This window comes from Dysidea avara, chromosome 15, assembly GCF_963678975.1.
Source record: "Dysidea avara chromosome 15, odDysAvar1.4, whole genome shotgun sequence".
NCBI lineage: Eukaryota > Metazoa > Porifera > Demospongiae > Dictyoceratida > Dysideidae > Dysidea > Dysidea avara.
In genome coordinates, this window is record NC_089286.1 from 2,593,343 (window position 1) to 2,615,980 (window position 22,638).

Sequence of the window (22,638 nt, forward strand, 5' to 3'; positions counted from 1 at the left end):
CAATTTTGTTAAATTACTTGTATTATAGTCTAAAGACAAGAAAATGTTAGGTTTTGGGAATGAAGAAATCACCCAATTTGTAATTAAATTGGTGTTCCAGGTAATGTGAAACTACTACATGGTCTGATATAATTGAGTATATCTCGTAGAATAAAGATGCTATGGGTGTGAAATTTTACAGCAAGAAGGCTTAATAGTAGGGCTGAGCGATACTACCGTTTTAGCGATATATCGCGATATTTTGAAAGTATCGATATCGCGATATTTTGTTATTAACTATCGTGATACCATCCCTGTACATTACTGTCATTAAAAATCCATCTGTTATGTAGTACTAGGCTAAGAATCCTTGTAAATGATTAAGTCCACCCATCTGGTTTCCCCTGCAGAGAGGTGTGAACACCATAACAACCTCAAAGCATGTGTTACAATAACTGTTACTGTAAACTATGATGATAGTGGCTAGTTTGCTATCACCTATAAGGACTTCCTGCAGGAATGCTGAGCAATATGCTATGTAGCACCAGCTATGATTGTCTTATTTGTAAGTATCGTGAACTATTCAGTATCGTGAATAGTGGCTTTAGTATCGATCGTGATACTAAAATGGCAGTATCGCTCAGCCCTACTTAATAGTTACTTTATCAAAGTGTACAAAGAAAATTTTTTTTCAAATCTCTGAAATTTTCAATTAAGTGTTCCACCAAATTTTGCATGCGCCCACGCAAATAACCAATCACTATTTGCAAAGGGTCTAAAATCCCACCTTCATTCCATTTGAGAAGCTGACTTAGGTGTTTTATAACTACTTGGCTTCTATTTCCATGAAAGGGTTAGTGGCACACCAGTAGCAAACATTGTAGAATCGGCCACCCACGCAATTGTTGAAATTAATTTTATACACAAACACACACATAAACTTAGATGATTTTTCCCCTTCTCCCCTGACCTAGAATATCAGTAAATATCGGCATATCGACTACAAGAATGAGTGAAAAATAGGTATTGGTAAATGTGAAAATATGCATATAGGTGTAACACTAATTGGTTACCTTTTCATGCAACCTGTTATAGCCAATGAAAGGGTTTATTTGATCAGGTATCTTTGAAATCTTTTAAAATAAAACATCAGGTAATGTATACAGTTTTACATAAAAATGGTTACCTCCCAGAGCTTCTTAACTACGTTAGCTCCAGGATGACTGTAGCTGGCACAATGGAATCCTTGATGGAAAAAAATTTAAAAGATACTTTTTCCTATACCCAGGTAATGATGTAAAAGTGAAGGCAGATTTGTATTATTCCAAATATTAAACGGAATGCCACACCTCCGAAAGTTGTTTATTCATTAGGTCCCTTGTGTAATTTCCTTACTTCTGGTGTTGGAGTTTGTCAGCAGCTTAATCGTTTTGTAGCATTTGGTACAGATGGCGAGAAAGCAATAGGCGATGCTTTTCACATGAGTTTCCTGGAGCAAAACATTTGCTGTGTTTTTATCAAAACACATTAGAAATTGCATTTCCAGCAAGCTAAGAGAGAGATTTAGGAATTTCTGGAGATTATGCAAAAAGCATTCATTACTGACAACAACAGGGTACGCACAAGTATTGTGATCTTGTAGATTGTGATTTGCTTCCTAGAAAATCACCGATGACATCGTCAATACCAGCTACATCCAGGTCAGCCCCATCTTCTACATTAGTCACATCCTCTACATCAGCCATGTCTTCTACAGGAAATTGCATTGTCTTTGCAACTACTGGCCATGCGCGTGTTTTGAATAATAAAACGCATACAATACTGTAGTTAGCTGGGTAATTTACTCAGTAACGATCTTAACTAGTTAGCTAACGATGACCTTGATGACGACTTACGAACGACACCGAACAAAACCTTACAGTCACGATTTATGGTTCAGGGTAATGTGGCAAGTTGAAGGTTTACAATATACGCATAATAGAGTGGCCAAAAATTTGGGAATTGACAAATCAACAGTTAGCAGAATAGCAGGTTTGTTTCAAACCACCGGTTCTGTGTCTAGTAAGCAATACCCAAAGGAGAAGGCATTTAGAAAGCTAACTGCTTAGCAGTGTAACTTTGTTGTGGAGAACCCTGGGACTCTACTTACAGAAGTTGCTTTCACAACAACTGCTGTTCAGTATTGATGTCTCTACAATCTGCAAGTTTTTACCCAAAATCAATTTCACTTACTAAAAGCTGAGTTTAGTAGCAACACAGAGGTCCGCATTTCTCCGACTAAAGTTTATGTTAGATGTGTCAGAGTGCAAACAGGAAATGCTTGTGTTTATTGATGAGACCGGAACTGACAGCCGAAAAGCACTGAGAACCCATGGTTACAGCCTGCATGGAGGTTCCAGAAAAGTACCCCAGGCAAAATGATCCTGCAAGACTGTGCAGGATCCTGCAGGATCTTGAACATTTTGCAGAATATTCGATGTACCAAGATTTGTCTGAAAGTTCTTGCAAGAATAGTAATAGTATTTCATCAAGATTTTGCACAGTCTTGCAGGAATGTACCTGTGATATGATTTCCTGCAAGAATCCTGCAAGAAAATAATACTTAAACAGAATTTTGCAGAAGTCTTTCAAGAAAATATTACTTATGTATATCTCTTGCAAGAAAATATGTAAGACTATGTTGTACGTAATAATGTTGATCAAAAATTTGTTTTCTTGCAAGAATCCTTCTCATTGAATTGTCAATATGTCCAACTAGTTATAGCCAGCTGATTATACACTTCATGGAAATAATATCGAGATACTCTAATAGAGCAGTCATTTACTCTAAGGAAGGACTGATATACTCTAATAATTCAGCCAACTCTAGAGCATAATCTTGATATACATTGAAAGTCACTTTCAGAATGTTGCTGTTACTAAGCAGCACAGAAGTGCTGGTGAATATGATTTACCATCTCAGTCCACAGCAGATGTTTTTAGCCAGTTTGTTTTCCCAGAGATTCTGTTTCTACTGTTTGGCCTATTTGTCATCATTAAATACCACTAAGGCCACTGGTCCTGATGGCTTGTCTGCATGTTTTTTAAAGGAGATATCCAATGAGATAGTTGAGCCACTTACTGCATTGTATAATGAATCACTTTGGACAGGTGTCATTCCACTGGAGTGGAAGAAGTCTCATATCACTCCAGTACATAAGGGTGACTCTACAGATGATGCTACTAATTACAGGCCAATAGCAGTTGTTTCAGTAGTTGTGAAGGTTTTGGAGAAGTTGGTAGCTACTGAATTGTCTAGGTATCTAGAGAGTACTGCACAGTTATATCCATCAGGTGGCATACAGGTTTGGAAGGTCTACTGAGGATATTCTAAGAGTAGCTGTTGATATTATTTCTAATTCAATTGACTCAGTTTGTGTTGCCTTTTTAGACTCGAAGAAAGCGTTTGACTCACTGGACCATTGTATATTGCTTCAAAGACTTTCTGAGTTGGGTGTGTCGATTACTACATTGAGTTGGTTTAAGAACTATTTGACTAATAGATTTCACCGTGTTAAATGTCAAGGGAAGTTTTCTTCCTGGAAGATGATTTATGGTGGTATCCCTCAGGGCAGTGCTTTGGGGCCATTGTTGTTCTTGATATACATTAATACTCTACCTTCAACTGTTTCTGATGGAATACTTCTCCAGTATGCAGATGACACTACTTTAATCTGTCACGGTAAAGATCCTCTGACTGTGGCTAACTTTGATGCGTCATAACTTTGTATTGAATTACTGCTTTGCCGTGAAATTTTCAGCACATATTACACGTTTAGTATTATATTACCCATATAATTTTTGTTGCACAAATTTTATAGCAATGGCTAACCTTTGCCTCTCAGAAATACTTGAAATTGATATAGAGAGTTTAGCTTATAACACATAGATTTTATGATGTGATAATTATACATACAGTAACTATATTGAAGTATCATAATATTGTGTACAAAAACATGTCAGCTGTTTGTTGACAAATCAATACTATTTACAGGTATTTCAATACTATTTACAGGTAATGTTATAAGGTTACAGCTAGAACTACTAAGATTACAACACAACTTCCTAATTTGGTTACTAAAAATAACCATCCCGTGGTCTTCTTCAAAGGCTAGGTAATCTTCAAATAATATTTCTTTTGTTTGTTCTGTAATGCAATCATCAAAACTTCTATCAGGCCCTTTTCCGACAACTTTTAGGCTTGTTACAAAAGCAAGGTGATGGTTTCCAACATAGATAAACATTTCTATTAGTTTGTAGTTCAGTGTACCATCATTTTCAAAAGAAATTGTGTAGTTATTTCGCTTCTTGTCACTACCATAACATCTTGTGCATATTTTTCTGTTGTTTACAATGCATCTGTTATAGCTTCTTGCTTCAGGATTTGAAATTTCTTCAAAATTGTTCTTCGTGAGGTAGTTTATATTGTCCTTTTCTGTAGATGTTAGGGAGACAGCACTTCCCTTTTCCAAGAAATGATGCCGATCCATATTCTGCAGGTTGCAGAGTATTCGGAGATCTATTATATATATGTAATGGAAAATTTGTAATGCTAGAGATTGTCATACAACACTCTTTATGTACATTTGTATGGACCAAAGTTTATATTATATTGTGCCTGAAAGCGTGGAGTATATAGGAAAAAAAACAAGGTGGAGTATAAGGGATTTATTACTCACCCAAAACAACCTAAATAGTGTCTCTTGTCAATAGGTGGCACAAGCAGAAATTGCATACAAAGTACTATACCTGTCTAAATCCTTCATTTGTAATTTCATCATGCTTGAGCATCCACTTTTTGGTTTCAGAAGCTTTCGTCTTTTGGCATGTAAAACTGCTCATCGCATGAGATGTTACTACCTGTGCACATAATAAACCTGCGTAAAAGTATTCCAAGTGCGTTATAGTCAAATTGCTATACATAGATAATTTAACACATGAATATTTTCTGAGTGGAAACTGTTTTACTGCGGCATTATTTAGGTAAGCATTGCAGTGGTAGACTAATTCATGAAATGTATGCTTTATCATATATATTGCAATATACTCTACTGCCTGTAGGGTATATTATTTATAATCATTTCAGTGAAAATGTTTTCATAGTGGAGCACTCAAGTAGCTACTTTTAATGGTGAACAGCTAGTGCAAATTTACGTAAAACTACATATGAGCAGCGAAAATTAGCTTATTGACCTACATTCATCATACACTACTGCTATATGTGTGTACTGCTACGTACTACTACTACTACTACTATACTACTGCTATATTCATCTGGAATCATTCTAGTCCTATATTACACCATGCAGATAATTTGTCACCCTGGAAGAAGCATGTGTTGTACAGTGTACACATAATAGTAAAGTGATTTAAAACACTTTTTGTCACGAGCAATGGCACATTTATTCATTGTAGTGATATGTCGAATGGCCTTGAGTAATTTGGCATGGTATTCTTTTAATCTATAATATTGACTAACTTTGCACGTCATTCCATATACACAAATATCAAAGTAAATTAAACATGCTGTTACATTTTTGCAGAAAATATCTGTACAGGAACCAGATCAGGGGCAGGCCAAAGAGTGAGGGGGTCAGGCCAGCTGTAACGTGAAGACCGAAAAAATGTCACTGCTTGCTGACAATAGTTGCTCTCCACAAATTATATCTCCTATTTATAACTACACATATGTAACTAAGTAGCTTGCTACACTGCTTCTCTGAATACTGCATGTGAATGCTCTATTAGAGTATCCGAATGCTCTATTAGAGTATCCAGATCCTGACTGTTCTATTAGATTATCTTGATCTTCTCTTGCAAACAGTGTCACATAAAAGTGGAGGGGCCATGCCCCCTTCCCCCTGTCTCCACCACCTATGAACCAGATATACCAAAAGTTGCTCTAGTATTAAATTTACCATAACTTAACATGTATAGTTTGTGTGAATCGAAGGTGGCCTATAGGGTTGTAGCTATATAGCTTAGCTCACTTACCCTGTATGCATACGGTGAAATGCTACATAATTATGCATGGGATTATGATTATGCTCCAAAACTGTCCCAAATACACATACTGTTTCCTTTACACTTGATACTTACTAGTGGACCAATACTCATTGTAAATAACCACAAGAGGGTTGTTTTGAGTAGGAGGATGCTTTCTAAGGTGGTTTTCAGGCATGCGTTTTATTAGAGTTTTTGTAAAAACTTGGGTGATCCCTATTATGAACCCCCTATCGAGGTTCATGATAACAGGCAACTCCCATAATATGCTCAAAACAAGCTTGGCTCAAACACAGACACATTCTTTTGGTACTCCACTTTCCCTTACTTGCGATCTGTGGCAGTCTTTCATTGCAAGCTGAGTCCAAGGGACAAGTGACCATGAACATGGCTACTGACTTAGCTACATTATGTTATTAGTTTTATCACATCTAAGACTTACTTCCACTACTCTCTTTGCAACCACTCTCTCCACCTCATAAAATTTGTCATCTCTACTACTATCTTCGTGGGCAAGGTAGTGATAATACCCAGGCTCACTTGTGGCTACACCAAGCGGTTTACATACAGCAAAGAGAGAAAACAGTGATCTCATACAGAGTTAATGATATTCACAATAAGGTTAATACTATTCACAATAAGGTTAATAATATTCACAATAAGGTTAATTATATTGTCTTCCCATAGTGGGACAAAAGAGAAGTGTTTAGCTTTGCACTCACATCTGATTGGTCATAAGTTTAATGCATTTGATTGGTCATTCTCATTGATCCTAATATGTGTAGACATTTGAACTAATTAAGTAACACCACAGTCGTTCAGTCTTTGCAAAAAAAAACTCAACTATGGAAGACAAAATTATGGAAGACAAAATATGAGTGATAATTTTAAAAAAAATTTAAGATCCTTGTAAAATCAGCTTGGCACTAGCCGCACAAATTGGCACTCACTTTATCCCGTTAGACGTAAAGTGGCAATAAAGGTGGGAGTCAAAATACTATAAAAGCTATGTAAACACGTTGCTTTGTTATTTTTAGCTACATTTTTGTAATTAGAATAGCTAGGTAGCTGCAATGTCGGATGTTGACAAGAAGAAGCAATGGTCAAATCGAGATACTGGAAATTAAGGTGGAAAGTCCTTCTATGAATCCTCGCTACAGTAGCATGAGGCATAAGGGAACTATGCATTTTAACAAGCTGTACTTGCTTTGGGACAGGAGAAATAAGCTGTGGAGAAGGCTTGGTCCAGTGTTTTAAAACTCTCTCTGTAATGGTGAACTCTTGCATCAAGGGAAAGATTCTTGCTTTTAAGACTGATTTGCCACTGAATCATACAGGTGTCTAGTTACAGAACCATGTTTTTATACTTATTAACAGCTGAGCTATATACGTACGAAAAGCAAACCATCATCCATTCATGCTATACTGTTACATGATGAGATGGGCAAATAATCCAAAAGATCTTGTTTGGAGTAGGGGCGTAGGGAGGGGGGTTCCGGGGGGTTCAGGAACCCCCCCCTGTAAAATTTAAACTTCTGCAAGCAGGATCCTAACAGACTATTTAGTGTGGCAAGGACCAACAATGTTTGCTGATTGGCTGGCTTTGGGATCCTGGAGGATACAGAAAGTGTCATTCAGACAGGCCATATCCTCTGATGCCATTGCTAACCCCCCACCAGCTGGTGACTCTGGGAGATCCACATTAACTGACAGGCTATCTTGACCTCATCAAATATCAAGGCTCCATCTGCTTTAGGCTCTTGTAGTCCATTCTTCCTACAATCTTTTTTGAATAACACACACTGAGCTACTTGCTCAAAAATGCATACATTACTTGCTTCTGGAGCATGCATGAAGGCTCCAGTGTATACTAGCATAGTGGACAGAATCAGCAGATAGGTTAGAGAATCTTACCCAACGACCCTAGCTCCTGTGAAAAGTAGTTTAGGGATGATATATTACCTTAACAAAACTAATGAATTTTACATAAAGGTGCACTCTGTTGCTTATGGTGGTTTATAATTATGCTGCTTTAAGCTACGATAGTATAGAGCAGGAATATAAGGAAAAATTGCTGGATATCCAACTATATCTGTTTATGATATGCTTATAAGAATCTGTTTAAGATTTGCTTGTAAGAATGACTGCTGAGACATATGAGTTGCTTAATAGTGCTGAGGAAGAGTTACATCAATGTGAATTCAACTTTGTTGCCAATTCATGTACTTAAGCCATCTGATCCGCATTGCATTTCTTAACAAAAATGTCCTGGAAACAGCAATTCTCATTATGAAACTTGTGATCATCTTTTGCACCTAAAGAAGATGCTGCTACTGTAGAAGGATGTATTAGTACATAGGCACACCATTTTGCCGTTTCTTTAAAAACATGTACCCTTGCGTGTTCAAAAGTTTTGGGTTTGCCAGGCCACTTGCATTCCCTATTGTTGCCTCCCTTAAATCCGTATCATCCCTTAAATACTTCGCTGTTGTTTCATTTTGTCTTTACAGTCGCCATTTTAGCTGTAGTTCTCTGTATCTTTATCCCACTTATTAGAGTCAAATCGAACTGCAGGTTCGCAACTGTTTATATTATGCAATACAATTACTACAAGTAACAAAGTTACTAATCTCATTTGTTATCTTCTGAGTAATGCCTAGCTACAACGAAGTAACGAAGCCTACTTAATGAAGCTTATTCACCAGCTTCTTACTTATAACCAAGATTTGCTCATTGTCCAACAACGCAATCATGTCACGTGATAAAGTGGTAGTTTCAACTTAAGGCTGTGGACACAAAGTAATATAATATGTAATATTATTATAGTTACTTTATTTTATGGGTAATATGTAACTGTAACTAAATAGTTCAGTTGCAAGTAATATGTAACTCGTTACTTTTACAAAGTAACTTGCCCAACACTGCTAGTCTGGTACGTACATATTATAAACATATTTACATATCTGTCTAATCATATACATATTGAACTTTGAGTTAACATCCTATTATGATGGCCAAGCTTCCAAAAAAAAAAAAAAAAAAAAAAAAAAAATTTCAATTGTGGTATGCAGCTACTTTTGTCGTCTCCTTGAAAGTAAGCTGCCAAGAAGATATTCCTGAAGAAAAGTTGTGCTTTCCTTCCCCTTCGTGAACAGAAATGTCGTTGAACGCAATTTCAACTCCCAGTCCAGGTTTACTGCCGTTGAAACGACCGAGATCTAAAGACAGCTCAAACCAGCGCGAGAAGAAACCCAAAAGAAACAGTACTTGCCCAATATGCGATGAAGTAATTAAAGAAGCTACAAAGCACAGGAAAGGTGATGATGCAATCTATTGTGAAGGCTACTGTGACGCGTGGGTACATCGTAGATGCACTGGGTTATCAGCAACGAACTTCGCGACATTAAGAGATGCTGGCGAAGAACACACGTTCTTCTGTCTATACTGTGAGATCCAAGCACAGAAGGCAGAAATAGACAGCTTAATGTCGACCATTACTACACTTCAAACTTCTCTAAATGATCTTAAACGCAAACTAGACCTTGTTAATCAACCACAGCAGACTTCTTCTCAAACTGTTCGTGCTCCAGTTGTTGACAAAGTTTCAAACACTGTCTATCAAAATGCCACCAACATTGATAGGAAATTCAACATCGTTGTGTATGGTGTAGCAGAAAATCCCCAAAATACCAACAGACAACTCCGAATGAAAAAGGACATGGAAAACGTGATGGAGGCTCTGTCCGCAACTGATATTGACATTGAACCTAGTGATATAAAAGATTTGTATCGTCTCGGCAAGTATGACCAAAAGAGTGAGCGTCCCAGACCCCTTCTGGTGAAGTTCCTTCGTTCAAACACAGCAATTGACATCCTAAGTTCTAAGTCTAAGCTTGAAGCTCCAATCTACATAAAACCTGATCTAACTCCCCAGGAGCGTCAAAAGGAACGCTTATTGTTGAAGGAGAGGAGATCCCTAATTGACAATGGTACCGAACGGAGATACATCAAAATAAGAAATGATTCCTTATACCTCAACAACAAGCTTCACTGCAAAGTGAGTACAGATGGTAACAAATTAGAGTATGTAACTGTATCAGCACAGCCACTTAATAATACCTCTGCCACAAGCATGGAGTCATCCTGACTCCCTGTTTCCACTATAACTAACTCAAATCCTGACTCAAATTCACAGGTATTTAATAACTCTACTAATAACCCAAACTCAAATAATGTATTAAGTGATTTGAAACTCTCTATTGTAAATTTCTGTAGTGTTACTAACAAACGAACCCAACTTGAAGTTTTTCTGGTTACCTATGCAATTGACATCATTATAGGGACAGAATCACATTTGAATGAATCTATTCTAAACTCTGAGGTTTTCCCAAATAATTATCAAACATACAGAAAAGACAGAAACACTTCTGGTGGTGGTGTGTTTATTTCCATAAAGAGCTCTATACCATGTACACAAATTAATGACAATTCAACTATTGAAATAGTGTGGGCTCACGTTCATCTTGACAAGAACAATAACTTTATCGTTGGCTCCTTTTACTGTCCTCCTCACTCAAGTGATACAATACTCGACAACTTGCAGTCTTCCATAGACACGATTAAGCAAAAGTATCCCCACACTCACATCATTCTTGGAGGTGACTTTAATTGTCCAGGTATTGACTGGGAAAACAGTACACTAATAAATTCCTATGTATCATGTCACTTTCGTGAAAGACTTATTGACTTATCACACAACTACCAACTGTCTCAGTTAGTCACCTTCCCTACAAGAGCTCAAAATGTTTTAGACTTATGCTTTACTACTAATCCTAACTCTGTGATATCATGTGAACCACTTCCAGGCTTGAGTGACCACGACGCTGTTTTAGTATCCATCAAGATTCCTAAACGTGTAATCAAACAACATCCCAGAACTGTTTACCTTTACAAGCTAGCTGACTGGGAAAAAATAAGAGAGGAATTATCAGACTTGTCACATGATTACTTTGAAATAAATTAAGCATCACCCCAAAGCTTAGATGAAAATTGGTCCTTCTTCTTACAAAATTTACAAGAAATAATAAACACTCATACTCCTACCAAGAAATTAAGTACAAGAATTCACCTTCCCTGGCTGTCTTCTGCTTTAAAACGACTCATACGTAAAAAGCAAAGAGTTTATAGAAGAGCAAAACGTTATTGTCGAGATAGTGACTGGAATGAATATAAATCATTACAAAAAGAGATAGATCATAAACTAAAGTACCAACACAAATCCTACCTGACAAACCTAACTTCATCACCAGACAGTAACAAAAGTCTTTATGGCACTACATCAAGTCACGAAAACAAGAAAACAATGGTATTAGTACATTAATAAATCCTATAAATGGTCATATCATAACCAATCCTGTGGAAAAAGCAGACACCCTCAATCAACACTTTCAGTCTGTCTTTACATCCGAAGATAATAGTAACATTCCTGACAAAGGTCCATCCTTATTTCCATCTTTACCTACATTTGAGATTACCGAACAAGGAGTCTACAACTTGTTAAGTACCTGTGACACATCCAAATCCCCAGGACCTGACTCCTTGCATCCGTATGTACTGAAGGCCACAGCTGCCGAATTATCTCCCATTCTAACTCATATTTTCAAACAATCACTAGAATCTGGTGAAGTCCCATTACAATGGAAGCATGCCTATGTCACCCCAATATTTAAAAAAGGTTCCAAAGCTCACCCAGGCAACTACCGTCCTATCTCACTCACCTCAGTAGTTTGTAAAACAATGGAGCATATCATCGTGAGTCAAATTATGAAGCATTTGGAGGACCACAATATTCTTTCAGACAACCAGTTTGGATTTAGATCAAAACATTCCTGTGAGACTCAACTACTCATTACTGTTAATGACATTGCAAAAGATATTGACAGGAACCTGCAAGTTGATGCTGCTATATTAGACTTTTCTAAAGCGTTCGACCGAGTAGCTCATTCTAGACTTCTCTACAAATTAAATTACTATGGTATAAGAGGAACTGTCTTACAGTGGCTAGAGTCCTTCCTTCATGGTCGTACCCAACAGGTTGTAGTAGAAGGCTCTAGATCTTCTACATGTCAAGTTACATCTGGTGTTCCACAAGGTTCCGTACTTGGTCCTGTGTTGTTCCTAATTTACATTAACGATATTGTAACAAACATCAAGAGTGAAATTAGATTATTTGCTGATGACATTCTACTCTTTAAAACTATAGCTACGCCCAACGATCACAGAATACTGCAAAATGACTTAGATTCCTTAACACAATGGGCTAGCAACTGGCTGATGGAATTTAACATTCCCAAATGCAATATTTTACAATTTACAACCCACCACAGTAAAAGCACTTTTACATATAAAATGTCTAATATTCCATTGAATATTGTATCAGAGCACACCTATCTTGGTATCCGCCTCCATCATACACTATCATGGGAACCTCATGTTAACTATATTTGTGGAAAGGCAAACCGTCTTCTTGGATTTCTGAAAAGGAATTTATATAATGCCCCAATACAAATCAAAGAACACTTATACAAACAATTATTGTTACCTTCTATTGAATACTGCTCAGCTATCTGGGATCCTTATCACCAAACAACAGTTAGCAAATTAGAAATGATCCAACACCGAGCTGCAAGATTTGTTCTTAATAAACCATGGCACAGATCCAGTCAACAACACAGTATTACAGATATGCTTAATTACCTTCAATGGCCAAGTTTAAAAAGTAGGAGAAGAAATGCTAGACTTATATTATTATTCAAGATTGTAAGAAACTTACTGGTGCTACCAAACCATTGTTTACCCCAGCCAACCCCTGTATCATATACTCGTGCCAATAATCCCCTCAAATTTGCACAGCTGCAATCCAGAATTGATTTATATAAGTATTCTTTTCTGCCAAGAACAATTATTGATTGGAATAACTTGAAAATTGACAACATCAACACAATTAACCTTGACACTTTTAAGAACATTATAGATAAGCTAAATAATTTGTGATTTGTAATGCACATTAGCGTGTTGCCCCTGGTGGGCTTTGCTAATTAATAATAAATAAAAAAAAAAAGCCCCAGGTGCATGATTAGCTTAATTTGGGAAATATTGGCAGCCCAGAACGTGGCCAAGTGAAATGCCTGACCAGATTTGTAGTACAGTATTTTGCATCATAGTTTTCTTTTGATCTTTCACTGTATGGGCATAATGGACTGGATTACCTGGCCAAGTAGCTTCACTGTGCCCTGTTAGTTCTAGGTTACCAGGTACGCTATACTGTGCCCTGTTAGTTCTGAGTTACTAGGTACTCCTGTTAGTTCAGGGTTACCGGGTGTATGTATTATTGAGAAACTTTCAGCATGGTGATTTGTTTTAGGAACATCTTCTCAATAATGCAAGCATGTGTGTAGTCGTAGATTCAATGTTGTTCCACTGAAGAATGCCACTTTTGTGTCTTGGTTTACTGATCGTTTTGTGTCTTTGGTAAGGAGTAATTGGAATGATGATGCTAATGGGTTGACAAAATGGAATGTTATTAGAGATGGATTGTTAGATGTGAGTAATACTATGCTAGGATTAAGTAGGAGACACTAGCCTGATTGGTTTACCGAGGTGGAGGATGTGTTAAGACCATTAATTGATAAGCGTGATAAACTTTTTTGCTGTGGCTACAGTCCCAAAACCATCAAGACAGACAAAAAAATTTAACACAGACGTCAAGTAGCACACAAAGTTTGGGAGTGTAAGAACAATTTCAGGAAAAGGCTAATTCCATTCAAGTTTCACTTTGCTGTGAGGAAACAAGATGATAGTTTGTGTTGTGGATCAGTAGAGACACTTGGTCGATGGAGAGGTCATTTTGAGGGTGTTCTTAATGTGGTAATGGCCTCTTACCTGATATTGTAAAGTGTTGTGGTGGCCCATTGTTGGATTTTATAGTGTCATTGTTTGGTACAGTGTGGAAAGAGAAACAGGTACCCGTAGAATGACGTGATGCCACTCTAGTGCCAGTTCCTAAAAAGGGTGATTTGTCTGTGTGTGATAACTAGAGGAGTATCAGTTTACTGGATGTGATGGGAAAGTTGTTTGCAAGAGTAATCAATGACAGACTCCAAACTGTAGTGGAAGACTCTGTTGCTGACTCACAGTGTGGTTTTAGGGCTGGCAGAGGCTGTGTGGACATGGTCTTTTGTGTACATCAACTGGTGGAGAAGACCATTGAACACTGTAGCAAAATATTCCTCCTATAGAGTTTATCTGTTTACGTCTTTTTACGTCATTTTAAGTTAGTAACGGTTACTATACACCATGTTTTTGAGGCAAAAATCAATGGGACCCATGCAAGAAAATGAAACTTTTTGTGATTTTACACAATTAAAGAAAGTTAGTAACGGTTACTATACACCATGTTTTTGAGGCAAAAATCAATGGGACCCATGCGAGAAAATGAAACTTTTTGCGATTTTACACAATTAAAGAAAGACTTGGGGGAAATCGCTACACCGAGTGAGTTACTTATAGTAATAGCCAATTGAAGAGCGGGAATAAAGGGGACTGGGTTAATTCAGCGGTACAAGCCAGCGAGCAGCTGGAGTTTAATGGCCCTATTTCTTCCAGCTGCGAAGCGATATTACTAAGCAACGAATAACATAACAAATGCACCACAGCTTTCTTATTTTCAGTAGCGTTCTTCGGCTTGTAACTCACTCTTGCTTCACGCATTCACGAAGATAACCTGTAATTATACAGAAAATATTTAGTGTGACGTCAAACGAATAAGCTCTATTTGTTGATCTCTGTAAGGCGTATAACTCTGCGACATAGGCAGCACTGCTGATACACCCAGGAAAAAAAAGAACTTACAAATAGATTAGTTAATTAGACGCTAGATTGAAATATAGTCATGAATTGATGCTGTAGTGATTGCATGAGGAAATGTGTTCCATTCCTTAATTGTTCTGGAGAAGAAAATGTTCATATATAATAATATTCAATGTTTTAGTTACACGTTTCAGACTCCCTGTATTCACAGGCTTTGTAGCCTTCTCACAGGTCCCTAGTGGGATAGCATTTCATACAAAATATGAAGATGTTCTGGTAAATGGAGGATTGGTGATGAAGTCTTGGACGTGTTGGTATAGTATGGTGCATGGTACTTGAAGTGCAATATAAGGTTATTGTTAGCTTTGTAGAGCAGGGACTACGCTGCTGTATATATATACTGTAGTCATTTAGCACCCAATGGGCATACACCCCTTCTTTGGATCTTCTCAATGTTTGTAATAATGTAAACTGCTTGATAGGGGTCTCATACAGTGCTACAAGGAAAGATACCAAGTACTGTGTTTCCATGTGGGATGAATGGGTAGTTGCAAGAGCAAAAAGTACAGGTACAATAATACCATACCTGAAAGATATCAGTATACCTGAGTTAAATCACTGGATGTGCTACTTTATTCTGGAAGTTCGGAAAAAAGATGGAACAGAATTTCCGCCCAACACTCTACACCACATATGCTGTGGGATCCTGAGATACTTAAGGATAAGTGGAATAAATGTTGACATATTCAAAGATAAAGAATTTATCAAGTTTCGAAATGAAAAGGCTACAAGCATTAGGGTTGGGAACAAAGCAGAGGAAAGCTGAAGTCATTAATTGTGAGGATGAAGAAGCCATGTGGGAAAGGGAATCCTTGGTGGTGGCAACCCTCAGTCTTTATTAAACACAATGGTATATATGAATGGGTTATATTTTGCATTGCGAGGTGGAAAAGAACACAGACAACTGCGACACCAACCATCACAAATTACACTAATTGAAAAGCCAGGTGAAAAACCTTATCTACTGTATAAAGAAGATGTCTCAAAAAACAATCCCGGTGGACTGAAAGGCAGAAAAAATAAACAAAAAATTGTTATGCACCATGCAAACTTTGAAAATCCAAAGAGATGTTTTGTTCTACTTTATAAGCTCTACAACAGCCATTGTCCACCTGAACGGCCATCAAATAGCTTTTATCTCCAACCACTTAAAAACCCAAGTAAAGATTTGTGGTATTCCACTACACCAGTTGGTCATGCTACACTAGAAAAAACCATTGGTAGAATGTGCAAAAGTGCTGGAATGGTGGGATACTATACTAACCACTCACTTAGAGTTACTACTACAACCAGACTGTACCAACATGATGTGGATGAACAACAAATAATGGAAAGGACTGGACATCGTAGCACAGAAGCTGTACGAAGCTACAAGAGAACCTCAACTCACCAACAAGAAAAACTGTCAAGTATTTTGAACAATGAGAAGAGGCATTGCAGTGCAACAGATAATGTACAACATAATATGCATGTAAATACAGGAGCACAGATGCATCATCATCTATCTCTTGAGTGTGCTTCAAATAACTCTGCCCCTGTGTTCAACATATCTAATTGTTCATCAGTATCTATAACCTTCTCCAAGTAGGCTGGCAGGCCAGTTACAGTTATCTGTATATCTAAAATATGCATATGGTTATTATTGTACACAATTACATTAATATTATAAATCTCTGATATGGTATTGTGTTATATTGTGCCTGAAGGCGTGGAGTATATTAGAAAACAAGGTGGAGTATATGAGATTTATTACCCACCCAAAACAGCCTAAATAGAGTCTAAGATAATAATTATTGACTAAGAATGATTACATCAGTGCTCATAAAAATTTAATTACACATCATGATGGGCCTATTTGGACAGTCTCAATCTTCAGTTGTCTTTTTCTTTTTGTTGGGGGGACTGCTCTTGTGCTGGCGGTTCTCCCTCCTCCTCTTTCTATACTCCTCATTATTCTTGTCACGTTGGACATTGGCGGAGGCCAGAGTTACCTCCACCATTTCCACCGGATCTTGTTCATCATCATCATCTAGGTGTTCTTCTATTAGTTCGATTGTCTCATTGGTCTTTTTGAGGATCTCCTCGTCAATGGTGGTCATTAACCTTTCCAGGTGATTTTCCATACACTCTGAGAGTGCATTTCTGCTTTGCCGACTGCTTCTGCCCATTCACGGCAGAAGACTACATCGTCTTTGGCCGGTACATTTGGTTGTATCTTGATTTGCATATCAGCTGGAACTCTGCCAGTGTTCTGTTTGGCCGACTGTATGTTGTCTGTGTTGGTCTCTGCCTTATCCCTGAGGGACACTCTCTTAAGGTAATAACCGTAAAGGTCTTCTTTGGCTTTCTCCACCGCTCTGGCCTGCAAGCTGCAGCTGGCCTGGCCAGAGTTGGCATTGTTATTGATCAGTCCCATCATTCTGCTTTCTATGGTCTTTTTTGTCTGTCTTGTTGTGTGTCCTCCGCCCTCACTGGCGGTGACTGTCCGCTCCTGATGGAGTCATCATTGTTGTCACGGGCAAGCTCTCCTCTATAAACTTCTTTGAACTGGTGGCCTTCTCCACCGGAGGTTCGAAGATGGTATTTCTCTGGCCTTTCTTGTGGCCTGGGCCCCAGTTCTGCTCATGTGCATGTCCTTCCTCTGTTTGGAGGAGGATGATGACTTTACAGGTGTGTTTTGTGTTGGTGAACAAGTCTTGACTGCCAACATCCCTTGTGCAATAATATTAGAATACAGTTATTTAATCGTCCTTTCTGGCGTTCTTCTTGAATTTCTTATTGGGTGGGCCGCTATTGTCTTCAGCGGTTTTGCCGTTGTTCTCTCTTTTTCGTTTTTTGATTGCTTCATTTATTTTGCCCCTTTCTTCATTGTCCGTAGTGAGGGTCTCCTTTATACAGACCAAGGGATCTCCTTCCACAAAGGGCTCGACGATTTCTAGGGTCGAGTTGACCTTCACACAAATGTTCTTGTCGATTTTGATTATCAACTGTTCAAGGTGTAATTCCAAACACCTACATAGAATTTCCTCAGCTTCACTTAATGCTTTGGCCCAGTCCTGACAGAACTTTGGATCTTTGTTGGCTGGGCACTCAGGGGTCACCCTGATTCTCATGCCCTTTGGCACTCTAACAGATTTCTGTTTAGCAAATCTAAGATTCCTTTGTGCTCTGTCTCTGAGCTTCATTTGTTCGATGTAATAAGCAACCAAGTCCTTCTTGGCCCTGGCCACCTTATCCATCCGGGTGGTAGTACTACTGTGAAAGGCTTCACCAGTTTCATTGACAAACTGGGTAACAAATTGCTCAATGTCCTTATGGGCCCTGGTGGCCGATCTCTGTTCCTGTTTATTCTCCGTTCTGCTACTGTCCTCCTGGCTACTTTGAATTTCTTGTGAGTGGCCGGTCATCTGTTCTGGGGTTGTGCGGTTGGTGTTGGTGGTGGAATCATCCTCCATGGTCACGCTGGCATCCCTGGAGGAACCAGCACCGGGTTCAGGAGGAAAGATATGCTGTTTTCTTTGAGTCCTGCCTATGGAGGGGGCCTCCTTTCCAGTAATCCTTTTCCTTTGTTGTTTTCTTGCACTCCTGATTGGGGTGCTGCTATCACCAAACAGGTCTTGGCTATGCAAGCCAATGATCACTTGTCTAATTTCATCTTCTTCTGTCATGTTCTTGTCCCTACTAGACGGCTGGCTGCTAAGGCTCTCCTGTCTTCATTGTCATCTCTTCCATCACTGTCATTTGTAGCCATTATAACGGCAGTTCAATTCAATAACAGTTCTAATCTTCAGTTCAACAAATTACACAACAGCAGTCACTACAAGCTCTCGACACTATCAGGCACACCAAACACGTGTCCAGACTTTGCCAGGACAACAAAAAAAATGGCACCTGCACATGAGCAGTGATCGTGTTCTGTGTAATTGATTACTTGTAGTGAGTGTATCTCTTCTTATTGTCTACTCTGGTATGATTGAGACCCTGTGGATATTCACACATCATTCTATCCGTCTATCCGTCATTCTATCTATGCTTTAAGCTGTCATCTATAGAGCCTTTGGCAGTTCAGAGTATTGCTAGGTAACTTACACACAAGTAGCTACATACATGGCACAGCAGTTAGAAGGAGTCACATCAATATAATAATACCTCTGACAGAGTAAAAGGAGGTGCTACTATCATGTTGACTGGAAATTCATGCAATGTTAAATCAGCAGCCGAACTATAAACATTAGTACCTTAATAAACATTTGTCATCTATAATGACAAATGATATGAATACTTTTATACAACACTGTGAAAAATCATGCCCATGAGCCATGATTGATCAGTAATATATAGTTACTGCTGTGAAGGCATTGTTAGAGTATGGTTACTTCCCAGAAGGCGTCAACATGTGTAACTCATTAAATTATAGGACAACCTAAAGCTCATCAGATCTTTATAGCTAACCATACATTACACTGTCTGTCAAAACTCACAGTTTGAATGTATATCACGCGTAGGCGACTCTAAGGGGGGGCCATGGCCCCCTGCTAAATTTTAGTACCTCCATCCTAGCTATATATTCAATACACCCACAACATATAAACAAACTCTGCATGCATAGACAAGTCAACTACAATGCTTTGTTACTTAAAACTTACATTAATACTTCCCCAAGCACCACGATACCAACAAGATGGTCCATAATTTAATACTCCAAGAAATACTAGCTTGAACAAATCGATTGTGGGATTTAATTAATAATTAATAACTGATTGTGGGATTGTTGCTTTTATGGCCAGTGGTATACAAAGTTCTCTTGATCCGTTTTTAATTCATCGCTCTAAGGTAGATAACCCAAGCAGCTCAGACTCTGAGGATGGTTATCCTACGTCGACACATTCGTCATCTCGTCTTAATTCAGAGTTAGTTTCAGACAGTGAAAGTATCCGAACCAGTATTAGTGGCGACTCTGTTAGTGTAAGTGGAGTTTCACCACCTTGTCCAAGAGTAAGTAATAGCACAGGTACTGTACCAACTGTAGATTTAAACCCCACCAATGACCCATCATTACCCTTTCCTAGTAGCGAGCGGGAAAAACAAGTGAGAATTAGGGATGGACCCTACCAACCCCAGTTACCTAATTACAGATCTACACTTCACAATGGTAGGAAAAGATGTTTTTTACCAAGGTGGTACAGATCACATAATTGGCTGGAATACTCACCAATTACGGACAAAATGTACTGTTTTATATGTCGTGCATTTGGACACACAGTTCCCGGTACTTCAGGTAAATTGGATACAGCATTCACAACAGTCGGTACTCAAGGGCAGAGGTGGAAAAAAGCTACCACTCTTTTATCAAAACATCAGAGCTCACTTGTACATAAGCAGTCAGCATTGTCTTATGCAGAATTTCTCACATCAATTCCTATTAATCATCAATTAGACCAAGCCAGTGCTAAAAGTTCCTCTAGATTGCAAAAACAACAAGAAACTAATAGAGAGATACTGCATCGTATTATTGATGTTATTTTACTGCTTGGACATCCCTTACGTGGTCATCGAGAAAATAATGAATCTCACAACAGAGGTTTGTTTTTGGAGATAACACAGCTTTTAGCTAAATATGATGGACTTTTGAAAGCACATTTTGAAGATGGACCACGGAATGCAAGATACACCTCTATGACTATTCAAAATGATTTAATATCTGCTATTTATCACAACATGATTTCACTCCTAAAGGAAGAATTTTCAGGAATTGTTTATTTTAGCATCATGATGGATGAAGCCAGCGACTTAAGTCACAAAGAGCAGGTTTCAATAGTAGTACGGTATGTTGATTCACAATATGTGATTCAAGAACGACTAGTAGATGTTGAGTCTACTGACAGCACTACTGCAGAGGCACTGTTTCAAATATTGTTGAAAGGTTTATCAAAAGTTGGATTGACAACTGACAATTTAGTTGGTCAATGTTATGACGGGGCCAGCAACATGCGGGGCATACATGCTGGAGTTCAGGTTAAGGTTAAGGAAATTCAACCCAGGGCCATATACTGTCACTGTTATGCACATTGTGTTAATCTAGTGTTAGTAGAAGCAACTTCTAGTAACCAATGCTGTAGAAATTTTTTTGGAGTAATACAGAATCTTTATACCTTTATTGAAGCCAGTCCTCACAGACACAGCACACTTGTGGCATTTATGAAGGAGTTAAGTTCAAAGCCTCATGTTAAAACCCTTAAAAAACTATCTGACACAAGGTGGGCATGCAGAAGTGATGCAGTTCAGGCAGTGTATGAAAATTTTGAAGCCATTATGAAATCATTAGAAGAAATTGAAGACAACTGTCACGATGGTCGAATCAGTGCAGAAGCATGTGGGCTTAAATTTTCTATTCTCAAATTTGATTATTTTTCTTTGTCTTTTTGTTTTGAAAGACCTACTATTCAAATGTCGTACTGTCAGTGATTACCTCCAAAGAGAGGATATTGACATTGTTAGTGCATTGCAAGTTGTTGATACCACAGTTAAAACTATTGGAGATATGAGAAATGAAACAAAATTTAAAGAGTATTATGACAAAGCTGTTGAATTTGCTAGGGAAAAAATGTGGAAGTGTTGGAGCCTAGACGCAGAAAGGTTAGCCGTCGTATAGATGAAAATTGGCAGAATGAATACTCTTCATCATATGAAGAAAGCTTACGTGTTGGATTCTATTATGAGGTACTGGATATTATATTGAATGAGTTTAACTACAGGTTCAACCAAGAATCAAGGATATTTTTAAGCTTTCTCGGAGAGTTACAATTGCGTAAAATTGTTTCAGATTCTAAATTTGATCAAATTGCCAGTCACTTTTCATTGGATGCCGTTACATTAAAACACGAGTGCTCACTTTTTATAAATAATGCTGTCATTGATGCTAAAAAGCCATACAAATTACTTAAACAACTGGCAGAAAATAATAGGACACAAGTCTACACTGAATTGACCCGTTTGTTAGTAGCACTTTGCACAATACCATTTACAAGTGCTAGTTGTGAGCGATCATTTTCAAAATTGACTTTGTTAAAATCAAAACTCCGAACAACTATGACTCAAGAAAGACTAGCTGGTTTGATGTTGCCTTTTGTTGAGCAAGATTTGACAGAAAGGTTGTGCCGATTACATATATTGCAACATTTTGTACATACTGGAAACAGAAGGCTTGACTTTGGATTGTAACCAACTGTGGAACCTGTGTATGTAAATAATATGTTATACAAAAACTGTGGTATGTAAATAATATGTTATACATTACAACATGATAAACTGTCCACAGAAGCTGCTCTCAGATTTTCAGGGATAAGGACATTCCCAAACCTCCTAGTGTAGCATACTTTCTTTGCATTCTCAGTCTTTCATAGTTCAATATGCATTCATTCATTCAAGCTGGCCCCCCCTGCTCTACACTTCTAGAATCGCCACTGATATCACGTATATTGAAGTACATAGCTATTACTTTTATTTCTGTGTGATCTATGCTAACATGCGGTTTTTTTTGCGATCAGCTGCTGGAGCTAGATGATTTTATGAGTATATGGCTGATAGTAATAAATGTACTTATAGCTTAACTAGGTTACTTGATGAACACTGTTCAAAGCAAAACTCGCGTGTGTCTGTAACAACACTGAGTACCAACCCTGACAGTGG

At 38.0% G+C, this 22,638-nt stretch overlaps 2 protein-coding genes and 1 pseudogene across 2 annotated transcripts; all 3 read left to right on the forward strand.

The window, feature by feature from the left end:
* The first annotated feature begins 9,084 nt into the window (after nucleotides 1-9,084).
* On the forward strand, nucleotides 9,085-10,546 carry LOC136246025 (uncharacterized). Its single transcript, XM_066037476.1, has 2 exons — nucleotides 9,085-10,078; nucleotides 10,297-10,546. Exons 1-2 carry the CDS (start codon nucleotides 9,179-9,181, stop codon nucleotides 10,303-10,305), a joined length of 909 nt encoding a protein of 302 aa, XP_065893548.1. The 5' UTR covers nucleotides 9,085-9,178; the 3' UTR covers nucleotides 10,306-10,546.
* A 5,119-nt stretch (nucleotides 10,547-15,665) lies between these two features.
* Nucleotides 15,666-16,586, forward strand: LOC136245797 (uncharacterized protein KIAA1958-like; annotated as a pseudogene).
* A 3,142-nt stretch (nucleotides 16,587-19,728) lies between these two features.
* LOC136245204 (zinc finger MYM-type protein 1-like) lies at nucleotides 19,729-22,233 on the forward strand. Its single transcript, XM_066036702.1, has 3 exons — nucleotides 19,729-21,406; nucleotides 21,474-21,585; nucleotides 21,705-22,233. The coding sequence occupies exons 1-3, from the start codon at nucleotides 19,729-19,731 to the stop codon at nucleotides 22,168-22,170; spliced, it is 2,256 nt and encodes a 751-aa protein (XP_065892774.1). The 3' UTR covers nucleotides 22,171-22,233.
* Nucleotides 22,234-22,638: the final 405 nt, after the last annotated feature.